The sequence below is a fragment of the Magnolia sinica genome, chromosome 6 (genome assembly GCF_029962835.1).
Source record: "Magnolia sinica isolate HGM2019 chromosome 6, MsV1, whole genome shotgun sequence".
In the NCBI taxonomy this organism is placed as follows: domain Eukaryota; kingdom Viridiplantae; phylum Streptophyta; class Magnoliopsida; order Magnoliales; family Magnoliaceae; genus Magnolia; species Magnolia sinica.
Window position 1 is genome coordinate 14,724,444 of NC_080578.1, and position 20,194 is coordinate 14,744,637.

Genomic DNA, 20,194 nt, shown 5'->3' on the forward strand with positions numbered 1-20,194 from the left:
TGGGGCACATTTTTACTTCAGGCCAGTATTTTAATCTCACTTAAACACTCACTTTTATTGTTAATTATCTTGTATATTACAATATTCTATCTACTTATAATACTTTAAGGTTTAGGGTTTAGGGTTCAAGGTTTATAGCAGAAAGAAGCCGGCCTGAATTCTCAGTTTTCTGGCCAGACCGGATTCTTCGTAGTTATTCTGGGAGACTATTCAAGGGGTGTAGTAGAGAAAAAAGAAAAGCCATGCAACAACGTTTAAGTGCGAGTCTTGTGGTCACTGTACGTATTTGAAATAAATAGTGTAAATACCTCACTTCACGAAGTCATCCGGGACTATTCTCCTAAAAGAAAAAATGAAAAAAAACATCATTTCTCAACAAGAAAATCTCAACTTATGATTTTCTCTTACTCTCGAACAATATATCATTCCTGTCTGCATGTGTAAGTCGTCCAACCACTACCACCATCTTCCACTCATGAGCGTCATAATGCAATGGCTCTCATTTTTCTTGAGTTTTACATCCACCTCAATGCACCACAGGAGTGACCGTCCATTTCCATGCATATGACCAGCGTGTCGGTTATACACCACATCTGAGCCGTCCAAAGGGTTGGTTCCACCTTGAAAATCATCAATCATGAAATTCAGGCCAATCCATCCAAAGGGTTGGCAGATCATTGTTTTCTGTTGTTTTCTGTGTGTCCCACTTGATGAATGGATGGACCAGATTCCTACAGAGGGTGATCTTCGATGTGTAGCAGATGTTTTACGTGGCTCGGATGTCTTCACAGTTTGGCAGCATGCGACTCAACGGATAGATACTTGTGTCTCCCATTCCATTGTGAGTATTTATCTTTCTCTCTCTTTGGCAATGGATTCAACCCCTTACAGCTTGCCAAACAATGATTAAAAAGAAAATAAGGGAAAGCTGCCACGTGGCATTCAGAAAATTGAGTAAACGAAGTGGAAATTAAAAGAGAAAAATGAAACACGTATGAGTCGACATCTGGGACTAATCAAGCCAAGGAGCATGGACCAATGAAAAATGCCGTAAATGGACGGTTGTCTTCACATGACTAGTTTGATTTATTACTCTTTTATGGAAAACGATTGCCGTATTCAGGCCGTGTGCCTGCTCGGGTCACTTTCTCGAACACAGGTAGACACTAACTTAATGTGCACCCAGTCTATCAAGTATACTACCCTTTACATACCTTGATCCCAAAAATCAAGCTGATTTAATACTCAGGTGGGCCGCCCTACCCTATAAATTATACTTAAAACCTGTCCGCTAGCTAATGTTACTTTACGTGAAAACAACAACTTAATGTGCATGAAATCCACCCCATCTATCGAGTATGCCACCCTTTACTTGGTCCCAAAAATCAAGTTGGTTCAAAAATCAGGTGGGCCACGTCATAAATTATACAGACAACCCATGTGCCTTTGGATATGTGGGGCACAGTTTCCTAGCCCACAGGATGTGGCGTTCAGCATAGGGTATTAGATGGGATGGAATTGCAATTGCATTTGGTCTCATGCAATTCCATTTGGTAATTGGAGAGGATGGGAAAGATTGGGATTTGGTGGGATAGAATTGCATTTGATCCCATGCAGGATTTTGATGGATATTGAAATCCACTACACATGTGGGCCCCACATTAATCCATGTGTTTATCCATGGCATCTATCCATATACACAGTTTACACGTGACATTCTAGTTATATATGTATACAAATGATCAACATCTGTTGTGGAGTTGGTCAATCGATTACAATTGTCTACCAAACATGATTTTGTTTAATCCCGTATCTCCACTTGGCAAAAATTTTATCCCAAACATGAGATTAGATGGCTACAATTCCGTAGTATTTGTCGACATGTAATCATTGTGCAATAATGACGTTAATCTCATCTAATACAATTCAAATTCCATGGACCAAACACAAAAACCTGAGTAGTCTACCGGGGAGGGGAGAGATACACTGTTGAAATTAATGGAAATTGATGGTCTAAATTAATGGACAGTTTTTTGGCCCACCTACATAAATGCAGTGGCCTGATTTTTGCCGATTTGAGCTCATACAACGGAATGGATTGCTAATTTACACTGTCACTAGTGATGTTGCCACTCAACGGTGGCCTCTATGGGCCTCACAATGATATATGTGTTTTATTGATGTCGTATATCCATTTTAGATCCTTATTTTAAGACATGAGATAGAAAAATGATGCAAATCCAAAGCTCAGGAGAACTACACCTCAACAGGTCACAAGACCTGTACGGAGGGAAAACAACATATATCAGCTTGATGCAAAGCTTCTGCGTACCTGAGGAGCTTTTAATGGTGGGTGTTCAATCACTATCCCTTCCTATGGTGTGGTGATCCACCTTAGATTTGGATCCGTTTATTTTTGGTAAACAAGCTCGAAAAATGGACAAGCTGAGTGGATAAAACACATACATCATGGTGGGACCCACAGAGCACCAACTAGCAGTAGTACTGCTGGCAGTGTCTGTATGCAATCCTGGACCTCATGCAACCTGGTCCTGTCAATGGGCCGGGCTCGAGCTTATAAAAATTAAATTTTTAAAAAAGCTCGGCCTAACAACCAGCTCGAAACAATTCAAAATCCGCGAAGCCAACCTCAGGCCCAGCCCGTTGACCGCCCCAATTGCAACCCGTCAACCGCCTCTTTTAAAGACCAGTTAGCGGTGGTGATAGATCTCAGCCGACAAGAGTTGGGCCGGGGCCAACTTCAACCCGTACCTAACCCGGCCATTGTCAACTCTATTTGTAAGCACATCACAGCATTGAAGGGGCCGAAGCTTAGGTTGCCTGAGATGGCAAATCTATCAGGTGTGGTTTATTAGGATGTACGCAGAGTGCATGTTCACAGCTTCATGTTGCGCCTTCTGTGCACCGTTCGCATTTCACATGATTGGTAACAGAGATGGGCCACGAATTATCTGTGACCGTTGTTGTTGGAGAAATTTGGATAAACAATTCATTTGAAAGTTAATATTAGCAACTTTTTGAGCTACCAGCTTAGGGACATGCTTTTGTGGGGAGCGGATTAGGTGCAGCCCTGCCTCACCCAAGACTCTGTGGCCCTTTATCGTGGGGCCCACCTTGATGAATTTATTGCATATCCACAGTACCGTTCATCCATTTTTTTCATATCATTTTAAGACATTAGTGGAAAAATGAAGTAGATCTAATTGTCAAGTGGACCATATCCTACGAAACACTGGTGATTTAATGTCCTACCGTTAAAAACTTCCTAGGGCCCGCCATAATGTTTCTGTAATATTTATTTTCCATACCGTATGTGGATAAGGTCATATAAACTTGGATGAAGGAAAAAAAATATATCAGCCTAATCCAAAAACTTTGTGGCCCATTAATGGTCAATCACTGAAAAAATTTATTTAAGCTTGATTGAAAACTTTCGTGGCTCATTAATAGTCAATTACCACTGTTTCCTGTGGCATGGTCCACTTGAGAATTGGATCTATTTCATTTTTACGATCTTAGGTGAGGCCAGGGCTACACTCAATCTGCTCCCGCTTGTATGCTACTTAAAACATGAGCTCATCTCATTTTAGTTAAAATTAATCATGTATTAATATCATATTTTATATAAATGGTTGGTTTTCCATTTTTAATTCCTACCAGAAAATGGACTTGGTTTGTGTGGTGACCCCAACACCACGTAGCTCGGTGGTGTTGGGACTTCACAGAATTTAACTGGGTCATGTGCCACCGTCAAGAGTTAAGATCTGTGGGACCTAACAACTTTTAAACGCGCGCTTTGCATGAGCACCATCTCTAACAGAAGCACATGTTTCAATCAAATCTTACAACCACATCCCACACCACATAATACTAGATCAAATACTATTCATTGTTTGTGACTAGAGGGCACGGGATGACTTAACTCGGCTGACTCAACTCGTCCGACTCATTCAAATCCGACTCGACCCGAACCGAATGGGTGAGTCAGTCCAAATCAAGTAGGCTTCACCTGATCCGAACTCAAACGAAATCAAGTCCGAGTTACCCAGCAACTTTACCCGGGCCAACTCAACCCGAAACTCAATTCGATCAGACTCGATTCAATCCGAAACCCGATTGAACTTGGGTTCGAGTATATATATACCTAATTTCTAACTATCTCTAACCCTAACCGCCGCACCCGACCCTGACCCCAACCCAATCCCAAACTCCCTCTCTCTCGCTCATCCTTCTCCTCTCTCTCTCTCTCTCTCTCTCTCTCTCTCTCTCTCTCTCTCTGACTCAATGCCAACTCAACCTGAGTTCAAATCAGTCCAGGCCAGACCCAGACTCGAATCGGGTCAAGCATGTTGGACTTGGTACCGAATCGGATATAGTTTGGGTCATGCCTATTTCAAAATCGGATCGAGTCGGGTTAGCCCTAACTCGGTCCGACTCGACTTGATGCCCAGCTCTACGCAACACATGCATAAAATAACTCTATATGGTTATTGTGGTGCTTGTGTGTGACTAGGGCTGTACACGAACTGATTTAGCTCAATTAGCTCGCTCGACTCAACTCGACTCGAAAAAGCTCGATTCAACTCGGTTTGAAACTAAGTTCGAGCCGAGCCAAGCTGATTTTTTAAGCTCGAAAAAATTTCGAATCAAGTTCGAGCTTGGCTGAGCTCGACTCAACTCAGATCGAACCCCAACTCGAATCGAACTTGGATTGAACCAATTCGGTGACTCGTTTACTTTGATATTGATGTTGCCCACCAAGTGTTTGACGAAATGACTCAACAAAGTGTCAGCTAGTGGCAAGGAAGGTATGTATGTGAAACAAATACTTTTTTTCTTGATTTTGATATTGCCTACAAGGTGTTTGATGAAATACCTGTAAAACCGTTGTTACCGTCTTACATATAGTGAGATTTTGAAGGTGCAGTCCATGTGTTTGTAGAAATGCTGCACAGGCGAACTCGACTCGATCTTGGCTCAAACTCGGCTCGAACTAGCCCGAGCTGCTAATTGAACCAAGCCAAGCCGAGCTGAATTTGAGCTGGGCCAGCTAGTGGTCGAGCCGAGTTGAATTGTGCTAATTAAGCTCGACTCGGATCGACTTGTGTACGCCTCTATGTGTGACATCTATTTCATCTATAAGTTATGCCGGCTTAAGTTAGAACATGTCCTAATAATCAAGCCGATCCAAACCGCTAGCAGGCCACATTATGACGAACTTCAGTGATGGAAACACTCAACATCAAAACATTCTTGAGGCCCACTGTAATGTCTATATACCATCCAACGGCCGGTTCATAGGGTCAATTCCACAAAGACTTCCATCTCAGCATCAAAACATTCCTGAATGTCCATATGCCATCAAACTAGTTCATAAGCTCAATTCCACAAAGACAGGAAAAAACAAAACTCCATGTGCCCCATCTGAAACTTTGTAGGACCAAGCAAGGCTTCAATTGGCCAATCTCCAATGTAACACATAGTATGACCCACTTGAGTTTTTGATGGACTTTACTTTTGCCCTTACCATGAATTAGTTTAATAAATGCATGGAGTAGATGTCCTGACATAAGCTGGTGCAATAGATGCATGGAATAAATACCACACTTACATTATGATAAGCTTACAGGGGAGTAGATTAGATAATGAAAGCTTTGAAGTGATACGGTGAAACATGATTGGATGGAGTCTCGCCCATTATGATGAATCAATAAATGCTCCTTCCATCACAGCTCTGTTAGACATCTTTCTGCTTAAGACATGTTTCTATTTCTATAATACCTATGTAATAACTATGCAAGGGTATTTTAGTAATTTGTAAAGGATGGGATTTTTAATTCAAGAGTAGATACGTCCAATGATCCGAACCGTCCATTTGTAAATGGTCCATATAAAATGGTGTGCAAACACCGTTTATCAGATTCTATTTACCCTAAGTGGGCGTGATGAATGAATGACCTCTCATTAGATGGAGGAAAATGAGAGATGGACGGAAACAGTGGTATGTCATATGCCGATTTCCTAACAAAGCCTTTCCCAGGAAGTTCCTGTGCTTGAAACCTAGGTGAGGCCTACCGTGATATTTGTGAGAAATCTACTCTATCCATCATTTTTGTGAGCTGATTTCAGGACTTTGAGACAAAAGCTCAGCAGTATCCACGACTCAAGTTGGCAGCACTAAAGGAAAAGGTGAGTAGGGAAATTCCTACCGTTGAAACGTCCATGGGTTCAACAATGATGTTTAAATGTCATCCATACCCTTCATAAGGGCATTTCTACTGGGATGAGCTGATAGCACAATTATTACCCAGGTTCAAAACTTCAGTGCCCCATGAATATTTCAACTGTGGACATCCAATCCTCAAATTTTCAGCCCACTTGAGTATTGGGTCCGTATCACTTTTCTTCCTATGTCCTAAAATAAGCTCAAAAAACAAATGGGCTGGGCGGATTTCTCAAAAACATCACGGTGGGCCCCACATAGGTTTCCAGGGCACGAACTTTCTACAAAAGGCTTTTGTAGGAAATCCACGTGGTCTGCATATGATTGAGTGACGTGGAGATCGGAGACACAATCTGTGTACCCCCAAGTGGGCCTGATGAATGATGATTCCTTTTTCTTGCACAAAAACATGATGATGACTGATAAGCGGCATTTCCACGCCATTTTATATAGATCATTTATAAATGGGTGGTTCAAATAATTCCACGTATCTGCTCCTAATGCAGTATATAATTTAAAGAACTAAAAATCTGATTATCTGCAAATTACTAAAATACCCTCATATGAGTATTAAAAATAGAAGGAATATGAAGGAGTATTCATTGCGACGGAGAGGCCGTTGGTATGCAACTAATCATGTTTTGCCACGTCACTTTAGTAGCCCTTTGGAAGCGTTCAGTATCTAATCCCCTCCCAGCTTACAGGACTTATCACTGCATGCGAACTAGCCTCAGGTGTGGGTGGAAATCCACGTCCCCACGTGCACTCGACCCCCCAAAAAATTACAAATCTTGTTTTGTTTTCACTCTCAACAATCTCCCTTTCATGTTTTTGGATTGTATGCAGACGTGCACTCGACCCCACGAAAAATTACAAATCTTGTTTTGTTTTCACTCCTGGATTGTTTGCTTGTTCGATCCAAAACAAACTCCACTACAAGATGCACTTTCATTCTCATGGATGATAGTCAAGTTGTTTTCCGTGGTGGTTGGTTGGCCTAATTAATTGCCAGAGATTCTATGCTGTGATGATGTTTGCAACTCGAGCAGGTGGATCTGTTTTCATCCCAAACGGACCATTTAACTAAAAAAAGAAAATAAAATAAATAAAATCGTGGATGAAATGACAGACGCTTCACATCAATCAAAACTTCGGAATGGGATAGAAGAACATAGCTCTATGCTAGTGGCGTTTTTTACACCAAAGATCTTCATTATTGGTTATCTATAACAGACCCAAATGATCTGCAACACCTGTTTTATGCAGCATGGAAAATACACAACTTATGTGGGGTCCACCGTGCTGTATATGTAAAATCCACTCCGTCCATCAGGTACTAACCATTATTTAGACCATGCACACTCACATGGGCCACACCAGTGGTAACCGTGTAAAATTGCTCCTAGAACTGCTAAGTTCATAGATGTGGCTCATGTAATATTTTGATTACGCTAGTTTTTTTACCCTATCTTTATCCTGGTGAGTTACAACTTATTAATGGGTTTGATGAAAGATAAATACCGTGATGTCGCCACACACAAACCTATGGTTGGTATCCCATCACTATTTTCCATGTGGTGTGGCCCATTTGAATTGTGGGTCTAGCTGATTTTTTTGTCTTAGGGCCTAATATCGAAGAAATAACCTGATAGACGGAGTGGATTTTACACATACAACATGGTGGACCCCAGGGCTTGGGTATTTTACGCACTGCCTAGAATAGGTGCAGTAGCGGATTCCGATCCATCTATAACCCCTTTTAATGAATGGATTTGTCAATGATTTCATGCTAATGGTGTCTTGTTAGTTGTTACACGTACAAATCAGTCGCTTTTCTAGTGGCTTCTCTCATGCGTATCGACACTGGACTAAAGTTAAACAGGAGAGATTTTTGTTGACAGTTTTTGTCTCGGCCCCACATGTCGACAGGAACGATTTTTCTAGACACTTGCACGAGATCCAGGCTATCCATCAGGTGGGCCACGCTGTGAACATGACTTGATTCGAAATCAAGCTCTCGGGGGTCGAACTTGCATGTTAAAAGTAGATAATGAGAATGTATCATGCATGAGCCTGGCCTGGTTCATGATGCACCTTGGAGGGGCTTCGGTGCATCCCAGGCCCACCGTGATTTATATACCTTTCATCCACACCGTCCATCCGTTTTGAAAGCTTTTTTTAGGACATGATCCAAAAAATGAAGCGTATCCAACTCTTAGGTGGACCCCATCACAGGACACTGTGGTGATTGAAAACCTACCATTAAAAACCTCTTTGGAGGCACCGGAATGTTTATTTTCCATCCAACCTGTTGATAAGATTACAAAGACCTGGATGAAGGGACAACGCAAATTTTAACTTTTATCCAAAACTTTTGTGGCCCGAAAGAAGTTTTTAATGGTCAATCACCACTTTTTCCTGTAGTGTGGTCCACCTGAGATTTTCATCCGCTTCATTTTTGTGACTATGTTCTATAATGAGCTTTCAGAACGGATGGACGGTGTGGATTTAAAGCATATACATCACAGTGGGCTGCCTCTATAGTCAGGGATCCTCCGTACGTACCCAATGCACCCTGACTGATGAATGGCAGGGATCTTTTTCATTTGTGCTCTCTTGGCACATGTGCCACTAATTTCTTCATTGACTCACGTGTGAATCATACGTAGCACATTTCGGGCACGTTAACATTTCTGTAGTGAAGAAGGTGTGATGTTTGAAGAAAACGAGTGAAGAAAATTTTATTTATCGTTGACAACAGAGCAGCTCGTTTTGTGTCTGCGGCGACTCTGGACCAACGCGTGTGGTCTTCAACCGGGCGACGCGGTTTGGCTCACCAGCCAGCTAGCTGGTGTCAAAGGTCTGTGGGCCCCACCATGATATATGTTTTTTATCCACGCCGTTCATCCGTTTTTCCAGTTCATTTTATGGCATGTGCCTAAAAATGAGCAGATCCAAAGCTCAAGTGGACCGCACCATAGGAAACAGTGGGTATTGAACTCTTACCAAGCTCAACTCAGTTGGACTCGGTGTCCAGCTCTATTCTCATGTCCAGTTAAAAGTAAGCAGAGAGAGTAGAGAATATTCAGAGTTGCAAGAGCCAAATCCATATTGAAATGACCCAAGCATTTCAACACTTGGTTTATGCCACATATGCATAGCAATCTCCTTCAAAATCATGAAAAATGTGGAGGAAGAGTAGTTATGATGAGTTGAACTACTTCAACTCTTTTGGTGTTTTCAAAATGGTGTAAGGTACGTAGGATTAAAAATACATCCTCATCTTGATCAAAGATTCTTCATCTTCCTTCAGCATCAAAATTATTTTCATAATTGATGCACAGACAATCCTACCTTCTGCAGTTTAGTCTAACATATGCTTCTTCTAGTGGCCCCTATAACAATAAAGCCACAACCTAGGCAATTTTGGGCATCAGACCACTTAGCATGTGGGAAGGAGTGTCTACTACACGTATTGGATCTTGAATAGCTCTATTTTTCCCCTATTGCTAGCATCATTGGATAGTGGATGTAGTCCATTCTCCCTATATTGCTACTCAGGATCTGGCGCCTGCCTGCTAGGGCCTACATGCTAATATGGTCCAAATTCTCATTAATTAGTACCATGAATAAGCTGTTGTTTCATAATCAAGAATCAAGATTCAGATAACTAGAAGGGTTACTCAAAAAAACGCCTTGGACCTATTTTAATTTTGAATCTCCGTGTCTTTGTTTAGGGCTTATTTCTTTGGAGAGAAGATGCTGAAAAATCAAGGAAAACAATACAAAATCTCCTGATGTAACAATTTTCTATATGAGAAAATAACAAATGAAAGGGAAATCAAATTCCTTTCCCTGGTTTTTCCTAAAAGATTACAAAAAAAAATAGTAGAACTATTTCATAAAGAAAAGAAAAGAAAAAAAAACATATCTAGATTTTGATAGTTACCAGAGACCTTTCTGGATCTGCTCAAGGGGTAAAGGAGTAATGATTATTTACCTGTGTAAGGGAATTACTGTTGGATGCTGCAGTTGCACAGTATTCCATTTCTTGAGCATTCTACAACGGGTTCTTCATTTCGAATTCTCTCTTAACGAAGTAAACAAAGAAATAAAAGAGAAGAAAAGTTATTTGGAAAAAATACGTGTACCCAGTCCTGATCCTGATGTTATCTACAGGATCTCAGACAATCGATTACATGGACCACACTGATGAGTTTACAGGCTATATCTAAAGATATCACAGCAACCGTTGTGATGGCCAATATTGTACCATGGACGTGATGTAGGGAGGGACATGATGAGGTCGATCACCGTCTTCCTCAGGTAATAACTTCTACATATTCATGGAGCTCTTTGGACTCCTCACAAAGATTCCTCGAATCCATGAGGTATTAAAAAAAAGGAATAATTTCTAATAAATTCAAAATAAATTAATAGATGAATAAAAATGAACCAAATCCTTTAAATAATGAGCTCAAACCTAGGATGAAGTTTTGGACTGACACTCCCTAAAAATGTGACTTTTATAGGTAAACTTACTATTTATATGCGGTGACTAAGCAACACAAGATACAGCTGTTCAAGTCGTTTCACTCGTGCTTCGGAACGGAAGTGCACGGAAGCACTTCGTTACACTACACCTGGACTTCATGGTCTTCAGCCAAAAATATTAAGTGTCCAATTTAGCCAAACCACATTGTTCTCCTAACTTTTCTAAGCCCTTTTCATGTTGGGCACGACTCCTACAAATCCCCTTTTCATGTTGGTCACTACTCCTACAACCCAAAAGGATTAAAAGTTACATGCTAGCTAAAACTTACCATTTATAGTAAATAGTAAAAACGAAAATAAAATGGACTTTTGACCGTCGATCTGATGGAATCTCACAGATCCGGCATGGACAAACTGGCATAGCGGGGTTGATTAGCTAAAGTAGCTTCTCCTACCCCAAAATCATATAAGATATGTTGAAAAACTCATTCCAGTTTGCGAAATACAACCGTTTTAAGGTTCTAATGGTCCTGATCATTTCCGCCTCTGATCAGGCCTTCTCTAGCCCATCTTTTCCATGGAAGTGTCCACAACCCGCTCTACATCAGGACGTTCTCCTGATGAGATGTTAATTTGCAACCACTATTTTCAAAGTGGGCTAACTATATGAAAACCTTGTCAGGAAAATAGTTGCATTTGGGCTAGTTAGTATTCACATCAGCTATGGGTCAGTGCGCTCTTCTGCCATTGTTGTGGAAATCACAGCAACTGGAATGTCCAATCATCCATGGGTGGACCTGTCTCCTACTAACATCCATGATTTCTTCTCATTATCAATAAAATTACAAGTGGTGTGCTCTTACCTTTCAGCTGAATAAATAAATAAATAAAGCAAAAAAAATCGAAGTCGGTCGATTTGCTGTTGACCAGACATTTTTGAACCTACTATCAGTACTATTTTTGTAAGGCAGCTTGTGGCTGTTATGAAGGCCTAAAACTGAATGGCCTAGTCAGGCCCATTCACACCTGATCAGATGTGGCTGTTATGCAGACTGTTATAAGGTCATCACAAGCATTTCAAAGTATACAAAAGCATATATGTGACCCCAACTAGCCAAATTGTGGGCCCGCTTGACAATATACCTTAACCATCCATAGATTTAGATAATTCATTATATCTGATTTCAGGATTATGATGGAAGCTAACCTACCAAATAGAAGCATATCAAGCTAATTTGCATGCATGAGATGGACTGATGCATTCCATGGAGAAGTAGTACATTCACATCTACCTGCAACATGATATGAACTTGCTTACCCTAGCTTACTAAAAGAGACTACTTACAAAGGCTAAAACAAGTAGCTCTAACTAGGATCAAGCACTATAACCTCGGGTTGATGCACTCCAAGTCCCTGGATTGTAGCTGCTGCATGCACCCATTGAAGCCACCTCCATTGCATCCTTGGAGATTCCTCCGTTGCAGATGTTCGCAAAAGCTCGCATATGCTTCATGCCATATTGTGTGAGTGACCCACAATGAGTCTCAAACACTTGAACCTGTGATCAAAACCTCATAGTTCAGATGAGCCATTTAGATACAGAGAAAATCTGCTCTTCTAAAGTGCGACAGGCGCCGGTAGTGAACTTATCAAGTGCCTCACCAATCTGAGTAAGTTGAATTCATGGGGCGGCCTCAAATCATGTGAAGATCACAAGATGCAAAACAACCCAAACAAATTAAGCAATCAAGTATCCAACGGCTCAGATGGGACACATGATTGCTCAGTGGACACTGACTACCCTGTTATATTTTCCTGAGAATAACAAAATGGATCAAAGGTGCTGTGACAGAAGAATTTCAGGCCATCATCTTTAAACTAAGAGACACTCAAAATTACTACCCTTCACCATTGCTGCAACGGAAGTGAACATCCAGACCCTACCCTTCCCCCACATGTCAATGCAAATGCTTAGGTAAAATCCAGGCTGCATCCAGAAAACACGGTGGTCCACTTATCCCACGGGCCTGATGAATGGCCCACATTCAAGTAATACGTATTCAGCCAACCTGATGAACGGGGGCCAGATTTAACAAAATGACATGCAGTGGTAGCAGGGTAGCTACTTCCACTTGCAGGTAGACCACTGCTCTGTCCCTAATTCAGGGTATTTTCACATTTTATGAAGCTAGTGGTCAGTTCATGAGGAATGGTTTAGGCCAATTTGCCTCTTTTCCAGGCAGCAAACTAAAATTGGGTCCTTACTCTCGCTCGGGTGGTAGACTCTCAGGAGTTTCAACTCCCAGTCAAGGGTTTGAGTACCCATAGGTGGTGAAATTCCACTAGCGTGAGTGTGTGGGGTGTGTGTGCGTGTGTAAAATAAAAAAAAATAAAAAAAATAAAAAGGCAGCAAACTAAACCACACTATTATTAAGAAACTGTACTGAGAAGAGTGATTTTTATTACCATGTCTTTGAGGCAACCCCAGTCATCGACAAGCGCCTGAGTGGATGGTCTTACTTTTCCAAGGATGGAAGGACCTCTTTCCAATCCAAAGAGAAGCTTTCCAATAAGCTCCACACTGCTGTCAAGATGCATTCTGTGTTTTGTGATCTCTGCAATCTCCTTGAGAATTTCCATCTTCTTTTCAGACCCATCATTTGATTGTTTGTACTGGAATGTAGGAAAACATGAGAAACTGTGAGAAGTGTGCAGATAGCATTACCCTCAGTTGTGAAATGCAATGGGTCAAGACACTCCCCCCTTAAAAAGCCTCATTGCTTGAACTTTACAATATAAGATTCAAACAGCTGTTGCCGAAAATGATAAAGATGCAGCCAGTAGTAAAAAAGATAAGTAGATAGCTCTAACAAGTTTAAGGCCGTGTTTGGTAGATGCCTGAAAACTAGCTCATCTTATTTTACTTGATAGTAATGATCTTTGCTAAGCGCACATGCTTGTGCAATAAAGCTCGAGTACATGGCACGTGTGTGAGATCTGTCCATCCATCAGGTTGATTCAACCTTGTACAGGTATTCCCAAAAAATGAAATCTGTTCCTGTCAGCACATGGGCCCCAATATTGGAAACACGTGGATCAGTTATTAAAAAAACCATACATTTGTTATGCATCAACCTGATTCTTGCGCTAGGGCATCAATAAAGCAGTGCCATTCTGATGGATGGATTGGATCTCGGAACTAGCGTGCCATGCTGGAACATATGCAGCATGTACATGAGCTTTATTGCACACACATGTGGGCTAAGCAAAGCTCGGCAATAATTATGTATAAATTATTGCTATTAACTAAAATGTGATGAACTCATCTTTAGAGATCATTACTTAAGACATCAAAGTCTCCTAGGGTACATGGGTTTAGTCCCACCCAAAATCTACAAGCTTTGGAAGGCCAGAGATCGATACTAACCCTATGCCACAAAAAGAGCAGATCTGCATCTCTTTGATTGATGGCTTCTGTGTGAGTGTAGCGGTGAAGTGTATTCTGAGTTATGTTTGCATTGGCTGGGATGAAACCTTGATATAAATACAGCTTCTCGGCTTTAATGTCTTTGCTCCCGTATTCCATCACGTGCGATCCAGCATTGTAAGTGTTGTAGTTGGATGTCCGATCTTTTACCTGCCCAAAATGAAAATCGCTCCTCTAAATGCACATACAATATACTAATGAATGATCGTACTTTGATATCAGCGTGAAAGAGGTGGCTGTTTCATCTCTATTGAACTATTTAGAAATGATAACAGAGGAAAAATGCTTAAACCATGCATATCTTACCGCCACATACTGTTCTAGTACTGTTTCCTGCTTCAGATTGTGAGCCTCACTGCAAACGGAAAGAAAGGGCAGGAAATATCTAATAAGTGTAATAAAACCAAATCCAACTACAGCATTAGAAACAGACATCAACACATAAGTTTTCACCAAAAGGTTTTAGGACATGTTTGGATGTCCCTCGCCACAATGTGCTGGAGAAGAAATTTTTCTAGACAAATCAATGCCCTACATTGAACTGGAGAGAAGAAAAGCAGAACAAAAGATTACGGGAAATAGCTCACAGATCCGATCTCATCCCATCCATAGGGAAGTGAGTAAGAATTGCTTCACGGTCCTTTGTATCTATAACTTACATTGCATGGAAGGTTAGATCTCCAACAATTGAGATTTTTGCCATATGGCCCATCAACGAATCTTCTAGACGATCATGTGGTGGGGCAGAAGGGTCGGGTTCATGTCAGGTTTGATTGCCTCACCCAATTTTTGAACAGCACCCTAGTTGTTGCTGGTGGTAGTGTTCTTGCTCTTATTGTCATTGTGGCTACTTGTACTACTGTTAGGAGATAGAAACATGGGCAAAGAAGAAACAAATCGAACCTGTCCTCCATCCATGCAATGCTATACAAGTCTCCTAAGCAAGTTATGTACTCTGGAGGCGGAGGCGGATCCATTCCAGGACAGTAAGTTCCCCAACTACTCTCTTCTGCATTTGATGCTGTTGTGACATAGATGTTGAGGTCTTCCGGCATCAAGCCTTGGAAAATACTCCCACTTTCACATGCTTCCACATAGATAACCTACATGCATTCAACACCCTTGTAGCTACATTAAACCCATCCCAAGAAACAACTTCTAAGGAAAGAAGCATGCTCACCATCTCCTTGTAGCCACCCAATGCATGTTTCTTCTTCAAAACATCAATGAATTCCACAGCATAGAGGAAAGGCATGTTGGGCATTCCTGAAATCAAACAGAGAACATTAATACTCACAATATATATTATGGAGGTTTGCTAATTCTACACAAGGGCTCATATGGAAATACGAAACATAGGTGTGAGATAGCTTTCCATAAGATTAGAAATAATGCTTATACCTTCTTCCTAAAAAATCAGACAATTTCACTCCTCAGGTGGGTCACAACATACAAAATAAATTGATGATTGAACTTGTTTTTCCTCTAGCCATTCATTTGTTTTGATATGTCGTGGCCAACCTTAGGTGTAGGATTGCCTGATTTTTATGCCAGAAGATCTAAACAATGTATCTCACCTGATGGAAAGCTCAAATCACAGACGTATTACAATGTAACACATGTTCCTGAGTGTGGATGTGTACAGCTCCCACACGTATTGTGGAATGTATAGAAAACACATCTAGTCGATTGAATTTGAGGTCCATTACTTGGGCCATTCATGTTTCACATACAAAAGGATGGTCAAGACAATCCATCTGATCAGGCCTGTAGCAGATCAGGGATTATGCCTACATCATATTGGTAGGACAAACCTATCCATCTAATTGTTGGGGCGTTCAAAGTTCAAACAGGTGTTTAAAAAGAAAATATCATCAACATGAGCACGTTGGAGATTGGAAATTCAGGCAGGTAGGTAATGCGGGGGCATTTTCACACTGGGCCCGAGTGAGGTGGCCTGTGGGATGCAGGGGCACACTCGAAGTGGGATGCCTGCGGAACCCATGGATTTAGGGCCCACGAGGGGGCGGAACCCATGGATTTGGGGCCCATGAGGAGGGTTCGGCTGAGGACCTAACCCATGGATTTGGGGCTTGGGCTATGAGATAAATGGATTAATCCACTATACTCTATATTTCGAGCTCTTAGAGCAAGTGGTTAATTGTCCTGCATCGGTAGGCTTGTCTCATGTTGTATTTTTGTAGCCATTCATTGAAATACAGCTCACTTAATGGGCGGTCTGGATCATCTGACATTGCAGCCATCTGAGCCTCATCATGAACCGGCCAAGATCGATGGACAAATACAAAAGGGAGGCAGAGGCAAAATGTTCTTTATAGATCAGTGTATAGCTTTCTTTCTTTGCAAGCGAAGTTAAAACCATGACTCTAACATGGGAGCACCCTATTCAAGAAAGTTCTTTTCATTATTTTAACTTTTGCTTATCAAGCTAAAACTATCTTAAGATGCACATGACAAAAACTCCAACATAACATGGTAGCATACAAATCCATACAATAGCATTAAACAAAAACCATATATCAATAGAACTAACCAAGCACTCCTGGGCCCCCATGATCAGAGTAGTATATGAAGATCCGGTCGTTGGCTTTGCTATTGACAACCTTTCCACTTCCACCTTCAACAGCACTCTTATTGCCAAGGAGAACCGCATACAAGTTCTTCGTATTGACCTGCTCTTTCGTGTAGTCCTGCCACAACAAGTCCATAGTTTGATAATCCAACTACAAAATCTTGTGATACAATCAAATTGAAAAAATAAAATAAAATAAATAAAACCACAGTAAAAAAAAAAAATCATTCTCTGAACACCCATTTGTAGCCCAGATAGATTGAAAGGAAATCACGAAAGAAATAAATAGAAACAATTTAGTAAATTTTCTAACCTTAGGGACACCGGCGTACACATCTTCGCCTTGTGGATGGTTAATAATAACACCAGGCCTTGGATTGAATTCACTTGTAGCAATATCGTCATGCATGAAAACCACTATGTTTTCATCCTTAAGTCCCCCTTTTTTAAGTAACTGATATGCATGGCATACATCTGCCTGTAAAAGAATATAGCTTTATATCAGGTTGAATGTTTGTGCAGTACAGTTAAGGCATTCAGCTCTACAAGTAGGGCCCATGGTTCAGTCATTCAAACCATTGACATGATGGGCCCATGCACCAAAGCTTCTCTAGATTCAAGGAGTTCTCAGCCTGAAATTGGTGGCCAAGAAATAGATGGTTAAGAAAGAAAATGCAGCAGCCCACAATCTGTAGCTAGGATCCTTCAATCTGGGTTACCTTTGCGTGCATGGGGCACGGATTGCCTGCGAAACCCTTTGGCAGGAACTTCCTGCGCTCATAAGCTCGGCGGGGTCCACCATGATGTTTGTAAGAAATCCACCCCGGCCATCCGTTTTGCCTGATCATGTTAGGAAATAGCCCAAAAATGAGGAAGATCCAAAACTCAAGTGGGCCGAATGAAAAGGACAGTGAGGATTGAGCGTCCAACTTTGAAACATTCGTGGGGCCACTTAAGTTTTGGATTAGGCTAATATTTTTGTGGTTTCAGTTCATCCCAGTAGGAATGACCTTATGAACGGTTTGGATGGCATATTAACATCATGGTGGACCCTATGGAGGTTTCACCATTAGGCATTTCCCTACCCACTTTTTCCTATCATGTGGCCTACTTAAGTCTTAGATCTGCCTCATTTTTGGGCTCATGTCCTAACATGATCTGGTAAAACGGATGGACAAGGTGGATTTATTACAAACATCATGGTAGGCCCTACCTAGCTTGGGTTTCTCAGGCAATCCACGTCCATGTGTACGGGCCATCCATGGTAAGGCCCATCCCATCAACGGTCTGGATCATTGGATCCATTTCTTTAGGGGTGGAAGTGGGCTGGTTTGGGCCGAAAAGGCCTCACACTTACGGCCCAAGTCATAACTAGGCCCAAGCCCAAGCCTGAAAATAGGGGTTGGGCCCGGGCAGACCCACCCAGCCAAAAAGTAGATAAAATCAGTATTTCCCACTTGAGTGTTTCCAAAAATATATTGATCAAGTGGGGCCACACATGCCCAAGGTTGGAGGAAGGTTGGAGGACGACAGTTTGCCTACCGGTCGGTGCTCTGTGGGCCCCACCATGATGTATGTGTTTCATCCACTCTGTCCATCCATTTTTCTAGATCATTTTACAGCATGATTCCAAAAAAGAGGTAGATACAAATCTCAAATGGACCACATCAGAGGAAACAGTGTTGATCAGACGCCCACCATTAAAAACTTCTCGGGGCCACGAAAGTTTTGGATCAAGCTGATATTTGTTTTTCCCCTTCATCCAAGTCTGTATGACCTAATCAACAGGTTGGATGTCAAAAAAAATACCTTAGGCCCTACGAGGTTTTTAATGGTGGACATGCAGTCACTACTGTTTTTCTGTGGTGTGGTCCACCTGAGATTTAGATCTGCCTCAATTTTTTTGGATCAACCCCTAAAAAGGTATGTAAAAATCGATGCACGGCGTGGATAAAACACATACATCGTGGCGGGGCCCACAGAGCACCTACCAATAGCCACCTGGCGACTGGCAGCGTCAGTAACCAAACTGCGTCAGGTACGGACATACATTTTGGAGGAACTAAACCAACGGTCTACATTCAAGATGCATGTGATGCCTAACCAAGGATTAGAATGGCACATTTGTATCGGACTATCAATACAACGCCCTGGGTGGGCTTCGGCTGTTTGGGCCGGGCCTGCAGGCCAGGCGTTTTTATAAATAATAATAATAATAATAATAAATCGATTTTTCTAGTCTTCAGCCCAGCTCATTGAAAGTCTACTTGTCGGAAATAGCACATGTACCTACGAAATCAGGTCGGGCTGGGCTGGGTCAGGTCAAAATGACTCTTGAACCCGGCCCCTAAATTCATCGGACCGTGCATGCAGGGTCAAGCTAATAGCTTCAATCCCGGTCCAAAAAAGGGTCGGGCCGCCGGCCCATTGCCACCTTTCATTTCTTGCAGTACGCATGGTTTGTTGGACGCACTTACCTGGTGCCGGTAGTTTCCGTATCCAGCAGAACCAGCTACAAGAACAGCCCACCTAGTGCTGATTTCATCGCCGTCTTCCTCCGATTCTTGCTTATCCGTCGGCATACGGATCGCTGGATCCCATGGTCGAGCCCGGCAGCTAGCAGGTTCGAGAAGCAACAGCAGCGTCGAGAAAAAGAATAAGACGAAGCGAGGAATCGCCGAGGAATTAGACATTGGGTGGTGTGTGGAGAAAGCAAGGGAAAGGGGAAAGCAGAAGGAGGGAGATGCGTAGGAAGAGAGGAACGGGCGGGATTAATCTCGGGGGTAGTCGGTGAACTGTGGCGTTTGCCATGCAAAGGAGGAAAAGCTCGGACTGACACGTGTAAAGTGATTTTTTGAATAACAAGCACCGATGACGTTGCGGGTCCCAGATTTTTATAGATTCGTCTTTTTTACGGAAGTGGATTGCGTACTAAGCAAACTATGTGGGACCCACATTGATTTATTTATTTTATCCCCTCCGTCCATCCATTTTATTACGTAGTTTTAGGTCTACATCAAAAAAATAAAGCACATCCAAATCTCTAGTGTGGGCCGCACCAAAAGAAATAGTGTGAACTGAATGTCTACCATTGAAATTTTCTTGAGAGAAACACAAGTTTTCTATAAAGTGGATATTTATGTTTTCCCTTCACCCATGTTATCTTATGAACAGGTTGGATGACAAATAAACATCACTGTAGGCCTAAGAAGGTTCAACGGTGCAAATCATTATTCCCACGGTTTCCTGTGGTGTGGGCCAGCAGAGCTTTGGATATACTTCAATTTTAGTTTCAACCAGTAAAATGAACTAGAAAAAACGGATGTACGGCGTGGATAAACAAAAGAAAATTCAAGGTGGGCCTAACGGAATTTAC

At 41.8% G+C, this 20,194-nt stretch overlaps 1 protein-coding gene across 1 annotated transcript; it reads right to left on the minus strand.

Annotated features, from left to right (window-relative positions):
* Positions 1–11,835: 11,835 nt before the first annotated feature.
* Positions 11,836–19,569, minus strand: LOC131248346 (vacuolar-processing enzyme). The gene is made up of 9 exons (XM_058248603.1): positions 19,296–19,569; positions 17,132–17,296; positions 16,780–16,936; positions 15,406–15,491; positions 15,129–15,328; positions 14,532–14,580; positions 14,166–14,375; positions 13,205–13,411; positions 11,836–12,296 (listed from the first exon to the last, which is right to left on the minus strand). The coding sequence occupies exons 1-9, from the start codon at positions 19,509–19,511 to the stop codon at positions 12,114–12,116; spliced, it is 1,473 nt and encodes a 490-aa protein (XP_058104586.1). The 5' UTR covers positions 19,512–19,569; the 3' UTR covers positions 11,836–12,113.
* Positions 19,570–20,194: the final 625 nt, after the last annotated feature.

What these genes read in the sequence shown, in the direction of transcription:
- LOC131248346 (XM_058248603.1), bottom strand. Translation starts at nt 19,511, where the DNA reads ATGTCTAATTCCTCGGCGATTCCTCGCTTCGTCTTATTCTTTTTCTCG. An exon ending in TGTACGCCGGTGTCCCTAAG is followed by an intron (nt 16,937 to 17,131) that starts GTTAGAAAATTT and finishes TTGTTGTGGCAG; the next exon opens with GACTACACGAAAGAGCAGGT. An exon ending in TGGGGGCCCAGGAGTGCTTG is followed by an intron (nt 15,492 to 16,779) that starts GTTAGTTCTATT and finishes GTTTGATTTCAG; the next exon opens with GAATGCCCAACATGCCTTTC.